The sequence below is a fragment of the Pyxicephalus adspersus genome, chromosome 2, assembly GCF_032062135.1.
Source record: "Pyxicephalus adspersus chromosome 2, UCB_Pads_2.0, whole genome shotgun sequence".
Taxonomy (NCBI): Eukaryota; Metazoa; Chordata; class Amphibia; order Anura; family Pyxicephalidae; genus Pyxicephalus; species Pyxicephalus adspersus.
Window position 1 is genome coordinate 120608441 of NC_092859.1, and position 21095 is coordinate 120629535.

Sequence of the window (21095 nt, forward strand, 5' to 3'; positions counted from 1 at the left end):
TGAACATTTATTTGTGTGCTGTTGTGGCTGCAGTGTGGTTCTTTCTGCAGAGGAGGAGAAGCAATGGAACATCTAAAAGAAAATTGTTGCATTCTGGAACCAAGCCCTGATCTACTGCAGCCACATGCACACAGTATCGGAGTGGATAGGACTGTGGTGGGGCCTTCAGCAGAACATAGCGGTTAGATGTGAGTCTGAAATTTAGTTCAATGGATGAGGAAAAATGGTGGTAATCCATGGACAACTTTACAGCCTAATTAAAATGAATAGATTACCTTAAATCAACACACATAATGCAGGTGCAGCAATATATTGCAACCCCCTCATTCTTTCATTTTATGTAAAGCAAATGCTGCACAGAAAAAGTTTGTGAATATCGTCTACCTTTGTTACAAGGAGTGCTATCTGCTGCTAATGTACAGAATATACAGCACTGGCCACTTGATAACACTGTGGGTGTGTCAGTGCCATTGTTTGTATCTGTTTGTCATGTGAAACAATAATAATAATAATAATAATAACATTGTGGTTTAGTGCCACTGACAGGCAGTAATGATGGCTGGTACATTATTGCAAAGTAATCACTAGGGGCGCTCTAGCTCCATCAGACAGATTTGTTTTCTACTTCCGCCTAGCAACATTGCAAGCCGTCGCTATGGAAGAAAAAAAAGCTTTCTGAGTTTCTGGTATGCGCAGTGAGTTTCGAAATGTTCAGGTCGCCATTTTTGATACTGGCTATCCCCTTTTTTTTTAATACGTCCTCTTAATGTTCCTTTAATTTTCTCTCTATAGTTGTATGTACTTTAAATTGAGATTGTAAAAAATTTTGACAAAATACATATAAATACAAAAGGGACGACGCTTTTATTCCTCACCTAAAATAAGCATGCCAGTTTTCAAGATGTCTCTGGGTGATTGTGCCAGTCTTCTGGCATGACGTCATAATCGTAACCCGCCCGGGTCCCGCCTTCTCCCTTGTTGTGAGGGAACGCAGGGCGGAGTTGGCGGTGGGGTTTCCGGTCCGCAGTGTGAGGAAGAGAACCGGGACACGGGGGGCGGAGCGAGTAACCGGAAACAGCGGGGTTTCGGCTGATATCACTCGTAAAGAGGTCCCGGGCACGGATAGGATAATTGGCTGACTGGTTGTCTTGATTTCGCCACCGCCCTTTATAGAGACAGCTGAGGAGCGCTCGCTGGGATTGGCGGATCCTTAGGGGTTGGTTGCACATTACAAGGAGTGCCGGGGGAGTCCTGGCTGCTGCCATCCGGGTGCCCCGCCGTGCTGTATGAGAGCCGGGAGCAGTGAGGAGCCAGCGGCCCAGGCAGCGCTATTGTCCCGGTGACACTCCCCATTCCCGGGTCACACTAACCGGAGGACAGGTATGGGCTGCTATCATTGTCCAGGTGTCCCCAGGACCGGCCATGGTCAGCCCTCTGTGTTGTGTCAGAGGAGCGGTGCCATTATCCGCCCTGTATTGTTACCCGGCCTCTCCATGGAGGTATTTATATTAGCTGCTCCCTGTATTGATTGCCAGCCTCCTGTACAACATTGCTTGTCATCTCCTTTACCATTTACCATTAAATCCACAATAAGTTGGGTATGTAGAGCTCGGCAAAGTTTGCAGTCGGGGGTAGTAGATTTTATATCCTGATATTGTATAGGAAATGACAAAAATCTGCCCATGTGTACCCATTGCCAAATCACCTATTTACTATAATGTGTGAGATCCGCACCCTGTGTATTGTTTCTATACAGACCATTGTACATAGAAGTAGTCTCATTCCTTTCATGTCCTTATTTCTAGGCCAGGGGTATGCTTTGTCATCCAATATCTTATGAGTTCACTATAGTCATTAACATGTACAGTAAATTCAAGTCGCTTTCAGCGTTTTATTAAAGTAGCCATCCCGCCATGAAGGTCTTGGTGCAGGTACTTCCTGTTATGGTGTGACACTGCTCTACCATTGACAGATCTCTTCCATTGTTGCCGTGTCACATGTTTCGGATGGGCACTGAAGGCAGCTGTTCCGATGCTCATTGTGCAGACATGTGTCGCTGTCCTAGGAAAGGAGGGAGCACATGTAGATTGGAAGAGGCCATGAGATGTAACAAAGGAGGAATAAGGAGGTCATGGGATTTTCTACAGACCATGGTTTTATGATGCACAGTGATGTGTTTCCTTTATTTAGGTTCCTGTGGTAGGGGTGCACTTCCTGCGTTACCGAATTAACTTAAAAAGGAAATGACTGACCGGCCTTCAGTATTACTAACTGCGTCTGGTATATGGAGAAAAAACAAAAGTTTGTTTGTGGGCCTGTCTGCCTGTAGTGCCCAGCCCTGTTTTTGTGTCAATCCCATGCTTTGATTATCTTCATGACACTGCTGTGTTTCATCAGCATTATTGTCACCCTGCTTTATCCCATCATTGTCACACCATACACATTATAATTTTATAATCACACTGTACCTGTATTTTGGGGCCTCACAGAATCCAAGCTAGCCATTCTTTTAGTTTGGTGAAAATGTTGACGAACAATTCCATTTAGAATCAATATTTGAAGAGATTGTTGATTAGAAAATGGGTGCGGAAAGATGAGGTCTTTTATTCCTTAGCTAACCATCCTATTACATCACCGTATAACCATCCCATTATCTCCCCAGAAATTATTTGAAGCTGGGTTGGAAGAAGCTGTAGGCAGGTGCTTGTATTGTGTCCCAACTTCTCATTTACCATCCAAAAACAGCCGGGTGACTGAAAAGTGCTGGTTAATGCGCTGGGCTAAAAGGGCCTGGGGATAAAGCTGTGAACTGGACATTCACTGAAACATTCACTGGTGAAGGATCAATTACTGTCATTGATACGCATGGAAGATTTTTCACCTAGAAATGTTTGCGTGAATGTCAGATTGACGTAATAGGCTGCTTTGTGTTTTGCTTTGTTTAGATTTACTGGCAAAATTCTAGGACTTAAACAAGTGGTTGGGAGATGGAATTCCTGTATTCCATCACGCAGATCAATTTATATTGATTGTAATTATGATCATAATATTGATAGAAAATCTTGTCCTCCACAGCAATATTTTGATCAGTGATTACAGAGATATGTATGTTGATTATGGTTTAACATCGGTAGCTTAGGTTTTATGTTGTAGATAAAATTTTAGTAACCTAAAACGGATATGGAAAAAGTAACCGATAATCGGTATAAATCCAATACAGTGTCAATGACACATCCTAATGATGGTTTTTAATATAGGGACATCCTTAATATTGTTTGTTTATCCACCTCTTCCAAGCTGATATAGAATAAAAAGACTTGTTTTGTCTAGGGTCTGTTTTGTCTAGGATTTGTCTGTGGTCTGGGCCTTTTTCATTCTCCCATTCCGGCACAGTGATGTCATCACACCTATATAGAACTAACCTTGTTTTACTCACCTGTACCCGTTCCCTCACAGGGTGCTGCCATCTTTTTTTCTTCTTGTAGATTATCTCCATTCTTTTTGATTGGCAATGTTGGTATCGGGTAACTCCCACGCAGGAGTTCATTCATTCCCCTTAAGTGGAGGGGGAAGCCGGTATTGCTGACTATCTGCTAACCAAACCTGATGTATATGCACAGCTCACCTTTTTACCAGACTCCAGGAGTGATCAGGCAGATAGGAAGCGTTAATGCAGAAGGGACATCGCCCGCCCTTTTTGCACTAATGGCCTACCTGATCATGGATACCTAAAAGTGGAACTTTAGTTCTGCTTTAAAGTAGAACCAGCGGTGGGTGATGGTCCTGCAGTGTATTTTTTTGACATCAGTAAAAGGGGCACTGACCCAAAGAGGCTTTGTGGTATTTATATTAGTTGCTCCCTGTTTTGATTGCCAAGTTCATATAGAACATTGCTTGTCATCTTCTATATCATTTACAAATACATTTAGAATATTATGGGGTAGGTAGATCTGGGTAATTTTTGCATTTGTCTGCAATCAGTGGGTAGTAGATTTTAAATCCTGAGATTGTATAGTAACCGCTGTCCTCTTAGTAGTGGTATACTGGATGGTTGAGTTTTTCTCTAAAAATGAATAAAAAGTATATTTTAAACTATTTAGGGAGGAAGTGGACACAACCAATGGTAGTGTTTCTTTTCATGTTTAGCATTGAAGGTTTAATAGGCAGGAAAGATTTTTGTTTTTCAGCTCTGGATGCCAAGTCTGGTAAAAGTTCCCTATTTGTATAGCAGTTACCTGCCACTACCATTTGAACACAACAAAATCCAGACTGTTGGTGTTATTGATGCCTCTAATGGCTTTGATGTTGGCGTACAGATCATAATATATTGCTTAGCTCAGTAGCTGTACAGCACAAGTTTCCGTTATTTTATGAGCTGCTTTGTAAATGTTCCATTATTTAATAGGCAGGGTTCCTATTGCCTTATTCCATCAGGTGCCGCATAGCTTGAATGGCTTTATCCTTTGGGGATGATACGCATATAACTAGTCATACACAAGATGTTAGTGTTTTTTTTAGATGAAGCTTTTCCTGGACAATTACAAGATCCATTTAAAATATTCCATTTCTTCTTTTCTACCATTTTCTAATAAATTGTGAATAAGATATAATTGCTAGCTCTTCTTGCCTTACATATTGTACTTGAGCCATTCCTTACAATGAAACTTTACAGGCGTTTAATTCAGAAAAAAAAAACACTTGTAATAAAGGCTCCAGTTCTGTTTGCCAGCATTGATTTTCCTGAACGTACCCTGAGCTGCACATGCTTTGGTACCAGAATGAATTCACTCATGCACACCTATGGGAGTCATGGTATCACAGACCATCCAACCAAGATGACTGAGGACCGTGAATGCAGCAGACCAGGCAATATTAGTGGCAAGGGAACTGGCAGATGTTGCGTCACTAGGACGTGATTACCTTTTGGCTCCCAGCACTCAATGTAATGCCAGGGAGTTAGAGAAGTTAACAGTATGTTGGTTAGGGGTCAGGTAGTAGTGAAAACTGGTTGCTTTTCTGTTAATTACATAACAAAAGTTTGCTTTCAATGCAGAACTAAACCCACTTGGTGAGGGGTGAGTTTTGTGTTTATACACAGAATATTTGCCATTTATGGCACATTTTTTTTAAGCACCTTGCAGCAATTGCAGTTCCAGGATTCTGTCCTCAAATCCGCTATCTTCCTTGCGGTGTCTTCTATGTCCACAGCAATCTTTTTTTAAAAACTGGTGTTCAAGTGTCAATGTAACTCTTGCACATGTGCAGGAATTAAATTGTCTGTTCTGTTACCACCAGGAATATCACTTTAATCCATATATTTATGTATTCCCCTACAGAGTAAGTAAATGCTCACATAAACTGGGACAGTAAGTGTACTTTTTAAATCTTGTTCTGTAATTTTTTTCTCTTATGTGTCACTAGTACCTTTCAAGCTTCCAAGACAAGCTTTGCTCTAGTTGCTTGCTTTGAAAACTTTAGCACTGGTGGCGTTTACATCATTCATTCATAAGATGCAATGAAGGGTGATCCAGCATTACCAGAGGGTGGGTTCCCTGAACAACAGATTGCAGACTAAGGGCAATAAGGCAGGCCAGTGCTTTGTAGTGATGCCTGGATCAAAAAAAAAAGAAGCGTGAATTCACACCAGAAATGTTGTGTCAGCACATTTGGCATACTATAAGCTTTAACTGCAAGCCCCCCTCCCAACAAGCAGCCTGGTAAGTAATTTCTATTTTTCTTCCAGTACAAAAGTGATGAACTCAGTTATTTGTTGCTTTAACACAACAAAAGCATCTCTGTTCTTGGGGTGTGATTGAGCTCTGAAGTAAATGTGTTGCAAACAGCACCCCCCACCTTATTTTTGACAATTTGTCTGCTGTAAAGTTGAAAATTACCATAATGAAAATGGTCCAGTATGTGTTATTGGTACAAACCTACCATTTGTTTGCTTAAGATGAGTTTATAAAACATGTCATACTTGTGTAAAACATTGGTAAAAATGTATTTATCGTAAATAGGGAAAGTGAGAAACCACCCCTTGTTTATTATATGGCATATTCTTCCCTGGTAATGTAACTGCTTATTGTAATGAGTCTGAAGGTAAGGATTGGCCAGACTTCTTTGTTTATCATTTTTGGTTTTAACATTATAAAGGGGAACTACTTATTGCTGTCAACACAAGCAACTTGTGTTTCAGCTATTTTTATTCATGATTATTATTTATCTAAAAACTTCTTGAGCTGCAGTACAAGGTATTATTTACCTTGGGTCATAATAATTGACTTCTTACAAAGTCCTTGTTTACAGATTGGAAATGGCCTTAAGCCCTGTATTTTTGCTGCCAGAGCCACATTGATGTGCCCATTATATTTAAATGCAGTCACGTTAGTTTCTGATAGAGGCTAATAAGTGCTTAGTGGGCACTAAGTTACACAGTCCATTGTTGTATTTGTGCTCTGGGCGATAACCAGAATATGCCCCAGTCCTAATGTATCCCCACCAAGCAAGTTTACAAGGTAATCTGTCCAGCTATGGTGGGTAAACACTCAGTCTGACCCCTGTAAAAGTGCCTATGGATTTAAGATACTGGCTAGCTGTCAATTCATGATTTCGCTGCAGGACAGTCATTCAACAAACATACACTTTCATATTAGGTGAAAGTTCATGTTTGTGCCTATATTGAAAGTTAGAAAAGAATTGCAAATGCTAAACTGTTCCAGGTATGTGCGTTGTAAATGGTAGCAGTGATCAGAGAAAATTGATCTTTGGCTGCCTGTTAACCTAAGCTGGAAACAATTGGGAGCATTTACTATAGACATACAGACTTTGTTCCAGCTGTAATAATCCGGGGTAAGATGGCCTCTTGTACGTGGGTACCTTAAGTCGGGCAAGCACAGATTCCAATAAACCAAAAGAATAATCAAGCTTTATTTGCCTGTGTTCAGCACTATAAATGTACCTGTCCTAGATTCCACATCCTTCCAATTTTTCCAAGATCTGTGGGGGGGCTTGTGTAACAACTGACTAGTTATTCCACCTGCCTGTGGAGTTGCATGGCAGAGGGTGAGTAGGTCACCTGTCAACCCGTGTCTGGAACTGCCGGCTGTGTTTCTTTTCTTGGTGGCCAAACAGAACAATGTGAACAGAAGATAAGGTATATGCTTCTGGGGTTCCAAAAGAGGTTAATTATCCTTTAAGCATTAAGGGTCAATTTTGTGTTGATTTATAGTTTTATATTTACTCCATTTTGATTGGGTCCAGCCACACAAAAGGGGCATGAAGTTGTGCGCATTTTCACACCGTCTTGCTTATATAGTAGCTGTTGGTGATCTGGTCTAAAAATCTTCACACCAGAGACCCTGGCAGATTAATGAGAGCAGCTGGTTGATGCATCCATTTTGGCCCATATTCAGGGTATAATTCAGTTAACTGTTTAATTCTGAAAATTTACATATTTTAAAGTAAGAAATTGTTGAAACAGCTTGGCATGATGAATAAGATAAGGACTATGATTAGAAAAACAGAACTCCATGTTCAGGACATGAAAATAAATAAATAAAACGGTGTATAGAAGTCTTACAGAAGTTGAAATAGTAGAATGCATTTGAGAACAGAAGTAGCTGACTCACAAAGGGGACTTCTTTGTTTCCTCCTGTCACTGCTCACACCCATGTACTTATTGTGAAACAAACCCATTAACCCCTAATGTGAAAAAACAAGTAGTCAATAAAATCATAAAACGTCAAGCTCCATAGTCTTCTTGAAAGATATTTTATCAGAATATATATCCTTGTCCAGTGGATGTTTTGACTTGACAGATAAATGATAATCCAAATGTTCCTATAAAACACATTTCAGAAGATGAATGTCATCCAACCATCAGATTTGTATTGCTAGATATGGGCTGCAAGTTAAAAAAAAAAATAAAAAAAAAAAATAAAGTGGTGTTTTAGGGGAAAATGTTTACAGATCATATAGGAAAATTTTCTTTGGGAATTTTGTGTGTGAGTAGTGTTAGATTGCAAGCACTGTAGCTGTACTGGCAGGTGGTAATAAACCATTGAAACACATATATGTGGGGAGGGGGTTCCCAAGAGTAGGACATGGCCCTAGAGAAATCTGTGAGCTGAGAGTAGAAAGAGGTTATTGGTGAGGAAGTCAGTAGATCATAGGAGCAGTGGGGAGGGCACCGATGGGTGTATTGATGTCAACATTGGAAATTAAACATGGACAGGTGTTAAGTAATCATTTAAAGGCAAAGCATGTTTGAGTTAAGATAGGAAGTTGTAGCGATGGATAAACTGTGGTATTCATAATGGATCCTAGAGCTGAGAGTCTAGCTGGCAAAATGCTAAATAAGATTTATTTATTTAAGTTTATTTGAGCTTATTTTGGAGATGTTTTGCAAGTACGAATTACTTGACCTAAGATGTTCTATGTTGGGTGGGCAGGCAAGTGTGTAGTGTTTCTGACAGGATCATGGTGAAAAAAGTATAAAAAAGAAACCTAATTCAGATATATAGCTATGGTATCTGCAGTGTATTAGATTTTTGTATTTGGTTATGCTTTCATTGCCAGTGTGCCTTGTCATGACAGCATGCTTTGTTACATAATGTTGAGTAATTAGAGATTGTTTGCTATGGATAGAGTGGAAAAGAGTTAAAATATCTGCCTGGTTATTTATTTTTTGTACACTTTTTTTTCTCCTCTTTAGTATTGCAAAAACACCTACTGTCCCAGGGATGCAATGGGAAAAAGAGGAAATTTACTGACGTGTAGTAAAGTCTTCTCTTAGACAAGTACTCCCTTCAGAAGATTTACCCTACTTCATATTCTTCGGCCAACACTACAACTTTGTATTTCCCTTCGGTTTCTTATTTGGTAATAAGAGTAATCAGAGGGGGTCATTTTCCCGATTAGGGAGGAAAAAAATCAGTGGCTCTAGTCCTTCCCCAATCTATTTCAAACTAAGAAAATCTTTTAGAAAGAGATTTACTGATCAGAATAACTTAGAACCTCATATTTATGGCAGTAGGTGATTAAGACGTTTACAGCATTTTATTTTCTGTAAATGATCATGTATATTTAGATAAGGATTGCATCATTATTGGACAGAAGTAATTTTAAAATACTGTATTGTATTGAAGCATCATCATTGAAGCTTTGATGGAAAATGTGATGTCCAGTGCAGGAACAAAGCAGTTTGCCTTATGTCCTATAGGTTCAAGAAATGTTCTTGTCTGTGGCTTTACGTATCTTGTAACCTCTTCTTGTTTAGGACAGGGAATGTTTGCCTACAGTCAGGATTGCCATGATTTGCAGAAAGAGGGCATAGATTGATGTTTAGCTTTTTATTTTCTGATGTAAGTAAGGAAAATAGCAATAAGGAAGTATTCTTTAGGCTGGGTTGTATTTCTGAGGTTAAATTGCACTGTCTACTAACACAAATTGAACCCCTATCTACAAGTATACTGGAGCCAGAACATGACAAATGGCATAGTGCAACGTAGTGATATGTGAAAATAAAGTGTTTAGTGTTTTTCTTTTCTTTCTTTCTTTCTTTTTTTTTTTTTTTTTTTGTCTTATTTGTGTAAAATAAATTACTACGGTGTGCTCTTACAACTTTTCACCAAGCACTCCTTTAGAAGGTTTTTGCAGTTCTTTAACCGAAAACCCGATCATAACTCCTTTCCATCTGAGACTATTGTTACCTTGCAGTAAAAAAAAAAAGCCTACAAAATTTAGAGCAATTGTCCTGCAATTATCAAACCATCTGTGGGTACAGCACAATCCCTATCTAGGTTTCCATGCAGTTCTCAAAATTAACTTGATTGACTACTGTAGAGACTTGATATGGCTAACTAAGTTTATCTCACCAGTTGTTAAGCAGTGTTGCCAATTACATTCCCTAACATGCTACTTAAAAGCATTTACACACCTGTGCAAAATACACAGTAACATTATATCACAACATGAAAATAAAAATGAGTCATAGTGAAAGCCACGTTCAGATAAATGTGAGCGTGATAGCTTGGCATACGTGTTACCTGAAAATATGCTACTTTTCCCTTTAAAGGAAGGATATATTGCTTTTGTATTTCTTGATTTATTTATCTTGTCCTCGACTGAATATATATACACGTCCCAATTTGACGTATATAATATATATGTCCTAATTTGACCTCCTCTATCTGGAAAGCAGAAGACAGAATTTTGATGCACAGCAGACTGGTAAAGATTTTTTATCTGGTCAGAGAAGGAGTGAAAAGTCAGTGCTCTGCTTGCTAGTTAGACCAAAAATAATTATATTTGCCTTTTAAAGAAAAGACTCTAAAATTGCTGAATATGGCCTCTGATGGCAGCCTCTTGCATTTACAAACTATGTTTGATTGCTGCAGTGGGATTACAAAACAGTGATTGTTCCTTTCAAATGACAGATTTACTGTTAGGCAAGAGTTATCTTTAGCCGCCTTTAAATTTTTAATTTGATGTGTGGGACATTTGAACACTTTTACATGAAACTAATATAGTTTGCTGTTTGGATCCCGTCTCCAATTTTTTTTTTTTCCAGAGTTAAAGGAGAACAGACAATTGACAGGCGGTTGCTTGGAAGCTGGCACTTGCATGTCTTTTCTTGTATAATTTGCTGCCAGATGGGGACTCCTAGCGCATCATGTGCTGTGTACACACAGCTTGGGAAACAATGTGTGTGTATAATAAATAAGGATAGATAGATTAGATAGATAGATTTCCTTTTATGTTTATTTCATTATGTTTTCCACAATGCTATAGGAGTTTGGCTCTTGAGTGATCAGCTTAAAGCTAATCCTCCTCTCAGATATTATCTGGCCAGTAATTACCGATGACAAATTGTACTGGCTCCATCTTTTGCCACCAGCCTTGTTCCATCATTAACGCAGAAAATAAAAACACTTGAATGCATGCTATCATTTTTGTATACTGTACAGCATATTATTGAATTTGCAAAAAAGAAGTCTGAATGTGTTTTGACTTTCATGGAATCTTGAGACTCCACATGCCTTCCCTTTTTTTCTCCTTTGGTTTGTCTGCTGAATTTGACATTTACAAAGCTAAGGCTAGCTGGTAAATAGACATTGTTCATGTTGTGTGTTTTGTGCATTTCCTTTTTGTACCTGCATTGGGAAAAGGAGACCAAATGGGGAAAATGAGTATAGGCTTACACCTCAGCTGGTGAAGCTGTATTGTCGAGCACAATTCAGAATTCTACTGATGACCTAAAATCTACATTTGCAGTTATTAACTCATTGTAATTTCTCTCAAACCAGAAATTGTGCTTGTAAAATACTGTTGTTTTTTTTATTTATTTTTTTTTTAAGTTCAAGCTTTATTTAGTTACCAGTGTCCCTGGGTCTGTATTTACAGCTACATGAGGATATATGTGGAACAGATAGCCTCTCTGAACAGCCACACAATACTGAGCATATTAAACTTATAAAATTGTTTCACTTTAGTGACACAGTTAAACTAATGCTCGTTGGAAATTGAGCAAAAATCCTATCTATCAGGGCAATTGTTAGAATGTATTTATTTAGAGTATGTGTTAATGGTTGGCCAAATATTCATTCACCTTGGCTAATGCATTTGTATCACATTAGAAATGTTATTCAGTGGAGAGATCCTTGGACCTGAAGTGGTTCTGCTCCATTATGCTTTGTGTCATGTTATACTGCCATGTATTATTAATGAGGACTGGGCAGGGACTGGCATGTTAAAATGTTCCTATTGATTCTGTCAACTGTACACATTGACCCCCTCCTCTCCCGCGGCTGCCTTTCTCGCCTTCCTCTGCTTTGCTTTCTGAGGGCTGGGGGTGCTTTGTTCCAGGCAGCTAGTTCATGCTGAGATTTCTGCTCCCGTCACAATGTTTCTCCTCCCCTGAATTCATGTGGGCAAGATAATTACTTGACACCCACTCGTGTAAGCTTTTCCTCATTTTCCTTTGGTAGGCAGTAAAAAGGTGTGTTTTTTTTTTTTTCACACTTAAAGCTGTGTTGTTTTAGTTCCAGGTAACAATAACCCAGATTCAACAGCAGAACAGGCTTTAAACAAAAATACCTGGCTTTAACTGGATCCAGCTGGTTTTGGCAATTTAAAAAATGAAGGAAAAATGCAACAATCTAACTTTACTCATTTCATATAAAATGTTGCCAGTGGAGAGACAAAACTGGTACAGACTTCATGTCAAGTCTGTATTGCACTTGAAAATGCAAGGTTGCCATGATTAAAGTGTTATAAGTTTCATGTTTTACTGCAGGGTAAAATCTTCATGCAGAAAAATATTCATATGCTTCACAGCAGTCACACTGCGCGCTATTTACTTGACTGCATGCTGTGGATCCTAATAATTTTTGTTCTTTATTAGCGCACACAGCCATTTTATTAGCAGATGTTTTTCAGACTTATAACCAATAACCCCCCCCCCCCCCCCCCCCCCCCCCCCCCCAAAAAAAAAAACCTTCTTGGTGACTGGTGTCTGAACTCTTAAAGAATGACAGAGCTTTTTACTTGAAATTGTTTCGTCAGAGATGAGCTCACTCATTTGTTCTTTTGACCATTTCATAGGAAGACAATTGGACATGATGAAACGTCATTGGAGTTTCAGGATAAACCCTGACCGTAAACTTCCTATATTTTCTTCCTTTTTGTTTACTATGCAGTTGAATGTATTGGTGGGGTGGGGTCTCATTGTAGAATTTGGAGCTTTTCTGTGATCTCTCCACACATTATGTTATCCCAGAAGGCTCCTAGTTCTTATTTTAAGGACTTCTTAGACTACAGAATAATTAACCTTGATACTAAGATATTTAGTCAGGGAGTGATTGAGTAGTTTAGCCAAATACATGACAGGAGCTGACAAAACAGTCCATTGAAAGGTGTGTGCTGTCGGTGTATAACATGCGTTAAGAGCAGAGTGCCTTTCTGAAATTTCAGTGGTGCCCTTACAAGGAGCTTTCTTTTGTATTCTCAAACAGATATTGATCATTTGAATGACTGACATACACAGAATATATTATGTTGGCCAAAAGGTTAGTGCTGTGAAATATGTCACAAGTGATGGTGGAATGTCTGTGTATGGTACAGAACCAAGTTTGTGACCTGACTTTTGTCTTCTGCAGTGAAGTGTTAAGACTGCCTTCCCTGTGCTAAACAATACCAATCTTGGCTGATGTTGAGCTATACCCCTATCTGGTATCCCCTTTATTTACAAATGTTTTTCCTTTCAAATATAATGGCTACTTATTAAACAAGCCTTTTCCTGTATTTGTGCATTATTGTAGGTCGTGGCTTGGTAATTTTAGAATCCATCCACCCTGCCCTTTAGAAGCTTTTCTGAAGTCAGCTTTAGTTTGTTTTGTTTGTAATTTTCAACAGGGGGCTGGCGATTACACAAATTTAAAACAGGATTTTCAAGAACTCCAGGATGTGTGTGTTGACCATGTGGTTTCATGTTAATTTGAGCTGTTCATACTAGAAGTTCATCCGAGCACTTACATTCTTGCAGGATAATAGAGGAAAGTGATAAACATCCTAAACTTTTACATATTACCTTTTCAGTAAAAGATCTCTTTTCTGTTCACTACTTTATTCATCTGACTGCAATAGTTTAAAACTACTGTTAATTTGTGTGATACTTCCCCCACCACCTAGATTGTAAGCTCTTCTGGGCAGGGTCCTCTCCTCCTGTGTCACTGTCTGTCTGTATTTTTCTGTCATTTGCAACCCCTATTTTAATGTACAGCGCTGTGTAATATGTTGGCTCTTTATAAATCCAGTTTAATATTAATAACAAATAGTGTTTCTTCATGAACCTAGGTTCCTTCCTAAAAGTGATATTATTGCAAACTGGTCCCACACTGAAACCTTGGGATATACCAGTAACAACCTTTTCAGGGTATGAATTCTTCTTTTTAGTTTTCTATCCTTGGTCAATAGTGTAGACCCTTGTGATTATGTGCAGAGCTGGGACACGTAAAGGATGATTTTAATAATAAAGTACTGCTATCATTAAGCATCCCTGGGACTGTGGCAGATTTGACAGCCCCGGCTTAGATTATATCATTAGTACGGTGAGATGGAAAGCCCAGACCCCTTTGCCAGATGGCATGCCTGGACTTTTGAGGTTTAATTGGTGTCCCTTGGTTTTCAAAATAATGTAAAAAATATTTTTTGCTTCCAGTAGGCGGTGTATTATGAGTCAATTGAAAGAAATGAAAACAACATAAAACAAAATTCTACTTTTTATACCATAATGGAAAGCATTTTATTTTTTTGTAGTTGTGTTCCTATTTATTTTGTGGTCACACATCAAACAAGTACCCTTAAATTGCTATATACTAAAAGCACAACTGTGTGGGACACACTACTCCATGTATTTATAGTGTTTATATAGCCGGGATTGCTAAATGTATACATAAAGCGAGTGGCATATAAACAAGGATTTGGGATGCCTCAAATACCTGGATATGCTTTGATATTGCATAAGCTGTACGTGTTTTTTTTTTTTTTTTTTTATAGACCTATAATCCTCTGTTTCCATCTTAAAGTACAATTTACACAAATTGTCTTCAGCAAAGTTTCACGTAACTCTTAGATATTTGTCCAGTTTAAAGATTTATCATCTGTGGTTGGTTTGTGTTTTCCTCTAATTGATATTTACAGTGTCGTCTTCCATAGCTTAGTTTACATTTGTTAGCTGTATGTCATAGTATAATTATTCACTTTATTATCTGCATTTTAATGAGAGAATTTATTAGATGTACTTGTCTACATCTGTCCTCTCCTCTACATGGAAGATTTTTCGAACATCAGAGAAAATCCCTCTGTGACTGCTACAAAGGTTATTTTAAAGTGTTTTTCTTTCCAAGTCTTAGGATTGAATAATGGCTGCTGCTAGGTGCAGGGTTGGGACAGCCATCAAGGAAACAGATAGATCTGGGAAACCACCACCCAGGTTAATAAGTGCTTTGATCTGTGGAATCAGTGAGCAGCCTGCAGGGGTAAGATGCAGAGGATATTTATAGCAACATGAATGGGAGGGATAAAGAGATTCCGGCCTGACTGCAGGAAGCTTATGAAAGTGAAAGCTGAATGTACACACCTTTCTCCTCCGAGTTCGATCATAAAATCAACACGATCTGTTATTAGGTATATACAGCAGACGGTCTGCCAGGACATGACATGTTAAAAAGGGGAAAAGGGATTACATAGTCAGGACAGCTGCTTGTGTTTTTTCTTTCATATGTAACCATTTTATGGATCAGATCTGGAAACAATCTTGTAATTACAGGATGAGGGATGTTTTCTGTGGTCTTCACCAATTATTTTTTTTTTTTTTTTTTTTTTTTTTTTTTTTTTTACTAGACTAATGGCTTAATCTGTATGATACCTCTCCCCTTAACTTTTTCTTACCTCTCCCCTTAACTTTTTCTTACCTCTCCCCTTAACTTTTTCTTACCTCTCCCCTTAACTTTTTCTTTCTATTCTGCAGCTCTCCATAAACACATAAATGTCCCAACAGACTAATTTCATGCAAATCTGTTGACTTAATAGAGGAATTCAACAAGTTTTGGCACTTGCAGGCAAAATCATGTTTGCTATTTTGCAGTTTACTGGTATAGTACAGTACAAAAATTGTTTTGGGAGCTTTAACGCAGCACAAATGTCTGTTAGGCTGGGTTTACATGGACTTTAATGTTGAAGTATTTTTATTAGATGTGTGTTTTGTTACTGTTGAATTTTTTACAGGTTATCCCACAATGAAAGTATGATTCCTAGGGCTGCATTCCTGACATGAGCACAGCCGTGGAAATCCTGACAGTGTGGGATCCCCAGGCACTAGCTGACATCAGTTTCCCTTTTCTCAATCAAACATTGGATGTTTTCCTGATTGCTAGTGGAGCAGTGGCATGTGTTCTGCACCCAAGGACACATGCCACAGCTTCGCTGCGGGAATAATCAGGTCCATTGATTGACTGACAAAAGGGAAACTCTGATGACGGCTCAAGTGTCTCAGCTTGTGTTTGTGAAAAACGCATTTAACGCAACACACATTTAATAAAATACTTTAACATTAAAATCTTGTCCTATTTTTAACCCTTTCAGGCAATGAGTAAGGGGTTTTATGTATCCCTTTACTCATTCCCTGAAAGAATTAAAATTGAACCTCTTATAAATGCTTATGTAAAATCACAGTAAAACGTGTCATTTTAGATTATTTTAAGCTTTAAAACCTGTGTTAAAAGTGCATAAAACGCATATAAACATAGTAGGAACGTTTACATGAGTTTTTAAACCCTTCCGTGTAGATCTAGTCCTAAAGAGGAATTAAAGCCAAAACAAAATTAATACTTACCTTCAATCCGGCTGGGCAGTCCGATCCATCCGAAGGTCTCTTCTGTCGAGTCCCGTGTCATCCCGGCATCTGTCCGTGAGCCAGAGCGCCGCCATCTTCTCATCATCCTGCGTCACGCGACCCAGTCGCAAAATCGGGTGACGTAGGTTGGAAAACAATAAATGGCTGATCTTGCTGTGTATGCGGTTGTTTACCCTTTTATGTAAAGTGAAATTTCTGACTTTAGGCATGCTTTAAATATGTGTGTTTGAACACGGCCTTACACAGATCCCCCTAATCAGGATTAAGCCCAGCCTTTCAGCACTAAGACCAATTCCAGAACCCCAATAGACTTTAAACTAAAATGGAAGAAAATATTAGGTTTGTTCAATTATTACCTATAATTTATATTCTTAAATTTGATATATCATTGAACACATGTCTGGTCATCGGTGTGCATTGCAAACATTGTGCAGCTGCTTCTCACATCCTCGGAGGATGAAATGACTTGTAAAGTGAAACCTTTCTTCCTGTGTTTAAGTTCATGGTTATAGGCTACAAGTTTGCAGTGGATAAATGGCATTCCTATTATTTTAATCCATCTTTTTTTCTAGCCTGGGTATTGCCATTTTGAGTTTGTAAAAAGTATGACTTTTAAATAAACCTTTAATGGCAAAGAACTATTTAGTTCTGTTTTGCTGTCAGCCCATTGCAACAACTGTGTGGTGAGATTTTCCCTTTGTTAATATTCTACATTTTGAAGACCAGCTACAGATGAGATAAGTCTTTTGTCCCAATATCAATACATTGAGGTTTGTATTCCTGATAGGACTCTATAATTGGGGATTGTTGGGGGTATGTTGCCTAGTAATTTTAACTGTTAACACATCCAAAGATTAATACACAAGCATTGGGATTTTACTGGTATGTATCATGAACCACCAATATAAAATATTCTCTTTATATAATTTATGATGATTCATAATATAAAAATATTTTATTTGGTGGTTCATGATACATGGCAGTAAAATCCCAATGTCTGTGTATTATTGTTTGGATTTGTAAAAGTTAAGCGGTGAGGCATAATTTGGGCAGTAAATTGCATTAGTTTTATTGTTGTAATACATGTAAAGGTCCCTTATTTTATTCCAGTGTCTATATTTAAAAATCTGCAATATTTGTAGTTTATGTACATGAAATCATACATATTGGGTCTATGTACCTTATGTGCAGGCTGTGATTCCTATTTTTGCAGTTCTTTAAAATGCTTGTGCTTTACTTCTGCTTTTCACAAGTCAATTATTTGGTCAGCCTATTGAAAACAATGATCTTCCTGTATGCCTATTTCAATAGTTGTGAAAAAGGGAGGCAGAGTGCTTGCACCCTCTAGTAGCTGGAAATTTTACTGTGGTTGGTGTGCTTGATGGCATTTACTCTTAGGGACACCCAAATGCACCTGCATCATAAAACAAATCACAATAGTTGTGGTGTGCTCCATTTTGTACTTTATTATGCAGTCTCTAAAAGCCCATTTTTTTTTTTATATTTCCGTATTTTCCAACATGCCAGTATACACGCGAATGTTTTGTTTGCAGAAAAGTCAATACAGGATGCTTATGTTTATACACATTTTGCTTCTGTAAATTTACCTGGTTCATAAAACACCTAGATGCAAGCATGTAAGAGTTGTATGTACTTTTCCAGGAATAAAAAAACAAAATAAAACGGTCTTGTTAGATTTAAAGGAGTTTGTTCAAAAACGCTGAAAGGTATATGGGCTTTAGGCTTAATTTTACAAACCCTTATGTAGTGCAGGGTCTACCTCATTGGATACGGATTGAATTGACTGGTTAGGTACTACTACATTACATAGCTTAGGTAAAGTCAGAAGTGTTTACACTGATCTGGCATTGAAGTTAAACCCGACCTTGGTTCGGGGTAAAAAGTGTTAAACCCGAACTTTTCTCGGGTGGTTAAACAAGCGTTATATTGCAATCCGATTGTCATACATGTATGACGATCGGATTACAACTGTATACTTAACCCGGTCCCCGCAGTTCCTCCGGACACGTCTTCTCTCTTGCTTCTTCTCCCGGCAAGTGCAGTGACGGATCTCCGGGGTTTCCCGGTGACGTCGCTGCATGCGTTGCTGCGGGGGGCGGGAAAATCAAAAAACTTTGTATTGAGCTCAATACAAAAAAGCTGTATTGAGTCAATACAAAGAAATCTTTATTATTTATTTATATATATATATATATATATATATATATATTAAAGCTACTGTACATATACATTACATTATACACTATACACTATTTTTTTAAATGTTTTTTTTGTTTTATAAAATTTTTTTTATTAAATTTAAAATTTTGGACCTATTTCGGTGAGTTATGCGGTAATTCGTTGTAATTTGGCAAATTATAAGTAATTATTGAGTAATTCGGTGAATTATAGCCTACAATCTAAAATAAATTTCCATGCAAAAAATGTAACACTTTTTGTATGGAATTTCGGAAAGAATTAGAACACCCGGCGTTTGCGTACGCGTCCCTCAGCGATTCCTGATGTCCGTGCGTGCGCCCGTCGATGGGGGTCGTAGTGGGAAATTCAAAAATTTTGTATTGGATTCAATACAAAGTCCTGTATTCAATCCAATACAAAATACCAAATATATTTATGTGGTTTTGTCTATAGGTATGTGACCACACTAGGGAGGTGTTTTAGAAAAATATATTACTATACAGTATACCAAATTATTGCATTTTCAGTATTTTTGATTTATTTATGTATTCTTGTTTAAGCTGATTTTTGTGTTTTTTATTTAATTTTATTAAAAGTAATTTTTTTTTTTTTTTTACATGATTATGTTTCTAAAATTTTTTTTATATTCATGATATCTACTAGACCCTTGTTCAGACATATTTCTGTAAGTTACAGGTCTACAATTTAAAAAAAAAAAAAAAAAAAAAAAAAAAAAAAAATTCATGAAAAATAGTGTACCGCTTTTGGTACAGAAATCTAGACATCAGTGAAACGCCCAGGTGGTTAATCAGGCACTGGGGAAGCACAGTGTCTTGTACCACCTTGAAGACTCTTTGATAAGGGACTAAAATTTGCAACTCTGTATTTTTTTGTAGAATCTATTACTCTTTACTTTGCTTACCTTTATAGATCTTATTGCTTTTATTATACTTTTTATATTGACAGCCTAGCCTTAGTTTCTACATTAATTTAACTGGCTCCAGGCTACTGTTTACCGTCTGACATTTACTTAATCGGTGATCAAGCCATAGAAATGCCTAGACAAGGAAGCAGGATTTATCACTATGTATTGATCTGCCATCTTAACAAATTTGTTTTATTCTCGGTCCTTTCTTTTATATTTGCTAAATGGCCTTGATTTTGTTGAATGTCAGTAAGGCTTTAGAAGTCATTTTAACTGTGATGTATTGATAAAATGAAAAAAAAATTCTCCTATTTTCTGTATTTCAGGAACCTTCCTGTACGATATCATGGGAAAACTTCATCATGGACTTTCCAAGTGGTGATGAAATGGTACCTTGTCAGCACTGTGCGGTGATGTGATCCGTTCTTCTGGCCCCTGGGGATTTTCGGCTGGATATTTTTAAGGCCCCGTTGTTTTTGTGGCTTGGTGGATTGGGAATCCCTTAGCATCTGCTGGGATCCCTAGGCCTAGCTCTTATGGTATAGGAACATGGACCATAGCAACAGGGAGAAGGATGACAGGCCACGAGCAACCAAGGCTTTGCCAGTGCGGACCGGCCACAGCTCCCGGCCATCCAGCTCGACCACCTCCTCAGGGGTCCTTATGGTGGGACCCAACTTTAGGGTGGGAAAGAAGATTGGCTGTGGAAACTTTGGGGAGCTACGGCTAGGTAAGCTTAATTCTATTTGTGTGGGCAACGGCTGTGTATTTAATTTATTTTTATGAACGTTTGCAAATGTGATTTTAAGTATTATATTCCTAAAGACCCAGAGCAATCTTCCAAATGGTTTAGTCATCCACAGGGTGGACTTTAAATCTGCAAATCCTCACCCTCTCAAACACTGGTCCGTCTTGCCCATAGACCATTTATTTTTAAAACGCAACAAAGGTATTGTCCTGTTTAAAGGCATCATTCAATGAAGGAAATTTGATTAATGCTACACATTATGAAGTTCACTACGCTAGTTCTGATGTATGTTAAAGCACCCATGAACTCCTATGCAGTGAATGCAGTCAGTAAAGTAAATTTGTTCTAGATCAGATCTCTGGATTTACAGTAAAGATGACAAAGAACTGCCCTGTGTGTGCCAGTCTACATGGAGGCCCCAGGTGCTAAAGTGTCTGTTTATGCGCATGAACGCTTATACATAATAAACAAACCATTTAGTGACGTATTTCTTCCTTTAGAGCATAAACTGTATAACATGCAGAATGCAAGGGAAAAACCCTTTAAAGACTACTCACAAGCGACTGCTCGGAATAACTAGAAGTCATTCCTATGGGACTATTTGCTATAGATGAGACACAAACAGATTTTCCATACTAGAGCCTCCCCTCCTCTTGAGATCTAAATGGAATTAAAAGGGTAAAAAAAAGTCTGGCTCTTCTCCTATCCCTTTTCCACATGTTTTTTACTTACAAGTATGAACAGCGTAACATGTATATTTTCCACAATTATTAATGGTATTAACATTAAATCTTTTTTTTTTTTTTTTT

At 38.1% G+C, this 21095-nt stretch overlaps 1 protein-coding gene and 1 long non-coding RNA gene across 6 annotated transcripts in view; one reads left to right on the forward strand and one right to left on the reverse strand.

Moving 5' to 3' along the window:
• The first annotated feature begins 1010 nt into the window (after positions 1–1010).
• Positions 1011–21095, forward strand: part of CSNK1G1 (casein kinase 1 gamma 1) — a 41857-nt gene continuing 21772 nt past the window's right edge. The window contains exons 1-2 of one of the 5 annotated variants that reach the window (XM_072402216.1): positions 1011–1380; positions 19865–20268. In XM_072402216.1, coding sequence (XP_072258317.1) covers positions 20088–20268 — 181 coding nt within the window. In that variant the 5' untranslated portion in view covers positions 1011–1380; positions 19865–20087. Of the gene's footprint in view, positions 1381–4926; positions 5718–19864; positions 20269–21095 lie in introns of those variants that run through there. The other 4 variants (XM_072402218.1, XM_072402220.1, XM_072402221.1 and 1 more) reach the window with 4 other exon arrangements.
• LOC140322162 (uncharacterized) lies at positions 15360–15920 on the reverse strand. Its single transcript, XR_011919157.1, has 2 exons — positions 15474–15920; positions 15360–15427 (listed from the first exon to the last, which is right to left on the reverse strand). It is a non-coding gene; the product is annotated as an uncharacterized lncRNA (long non-coding RNA).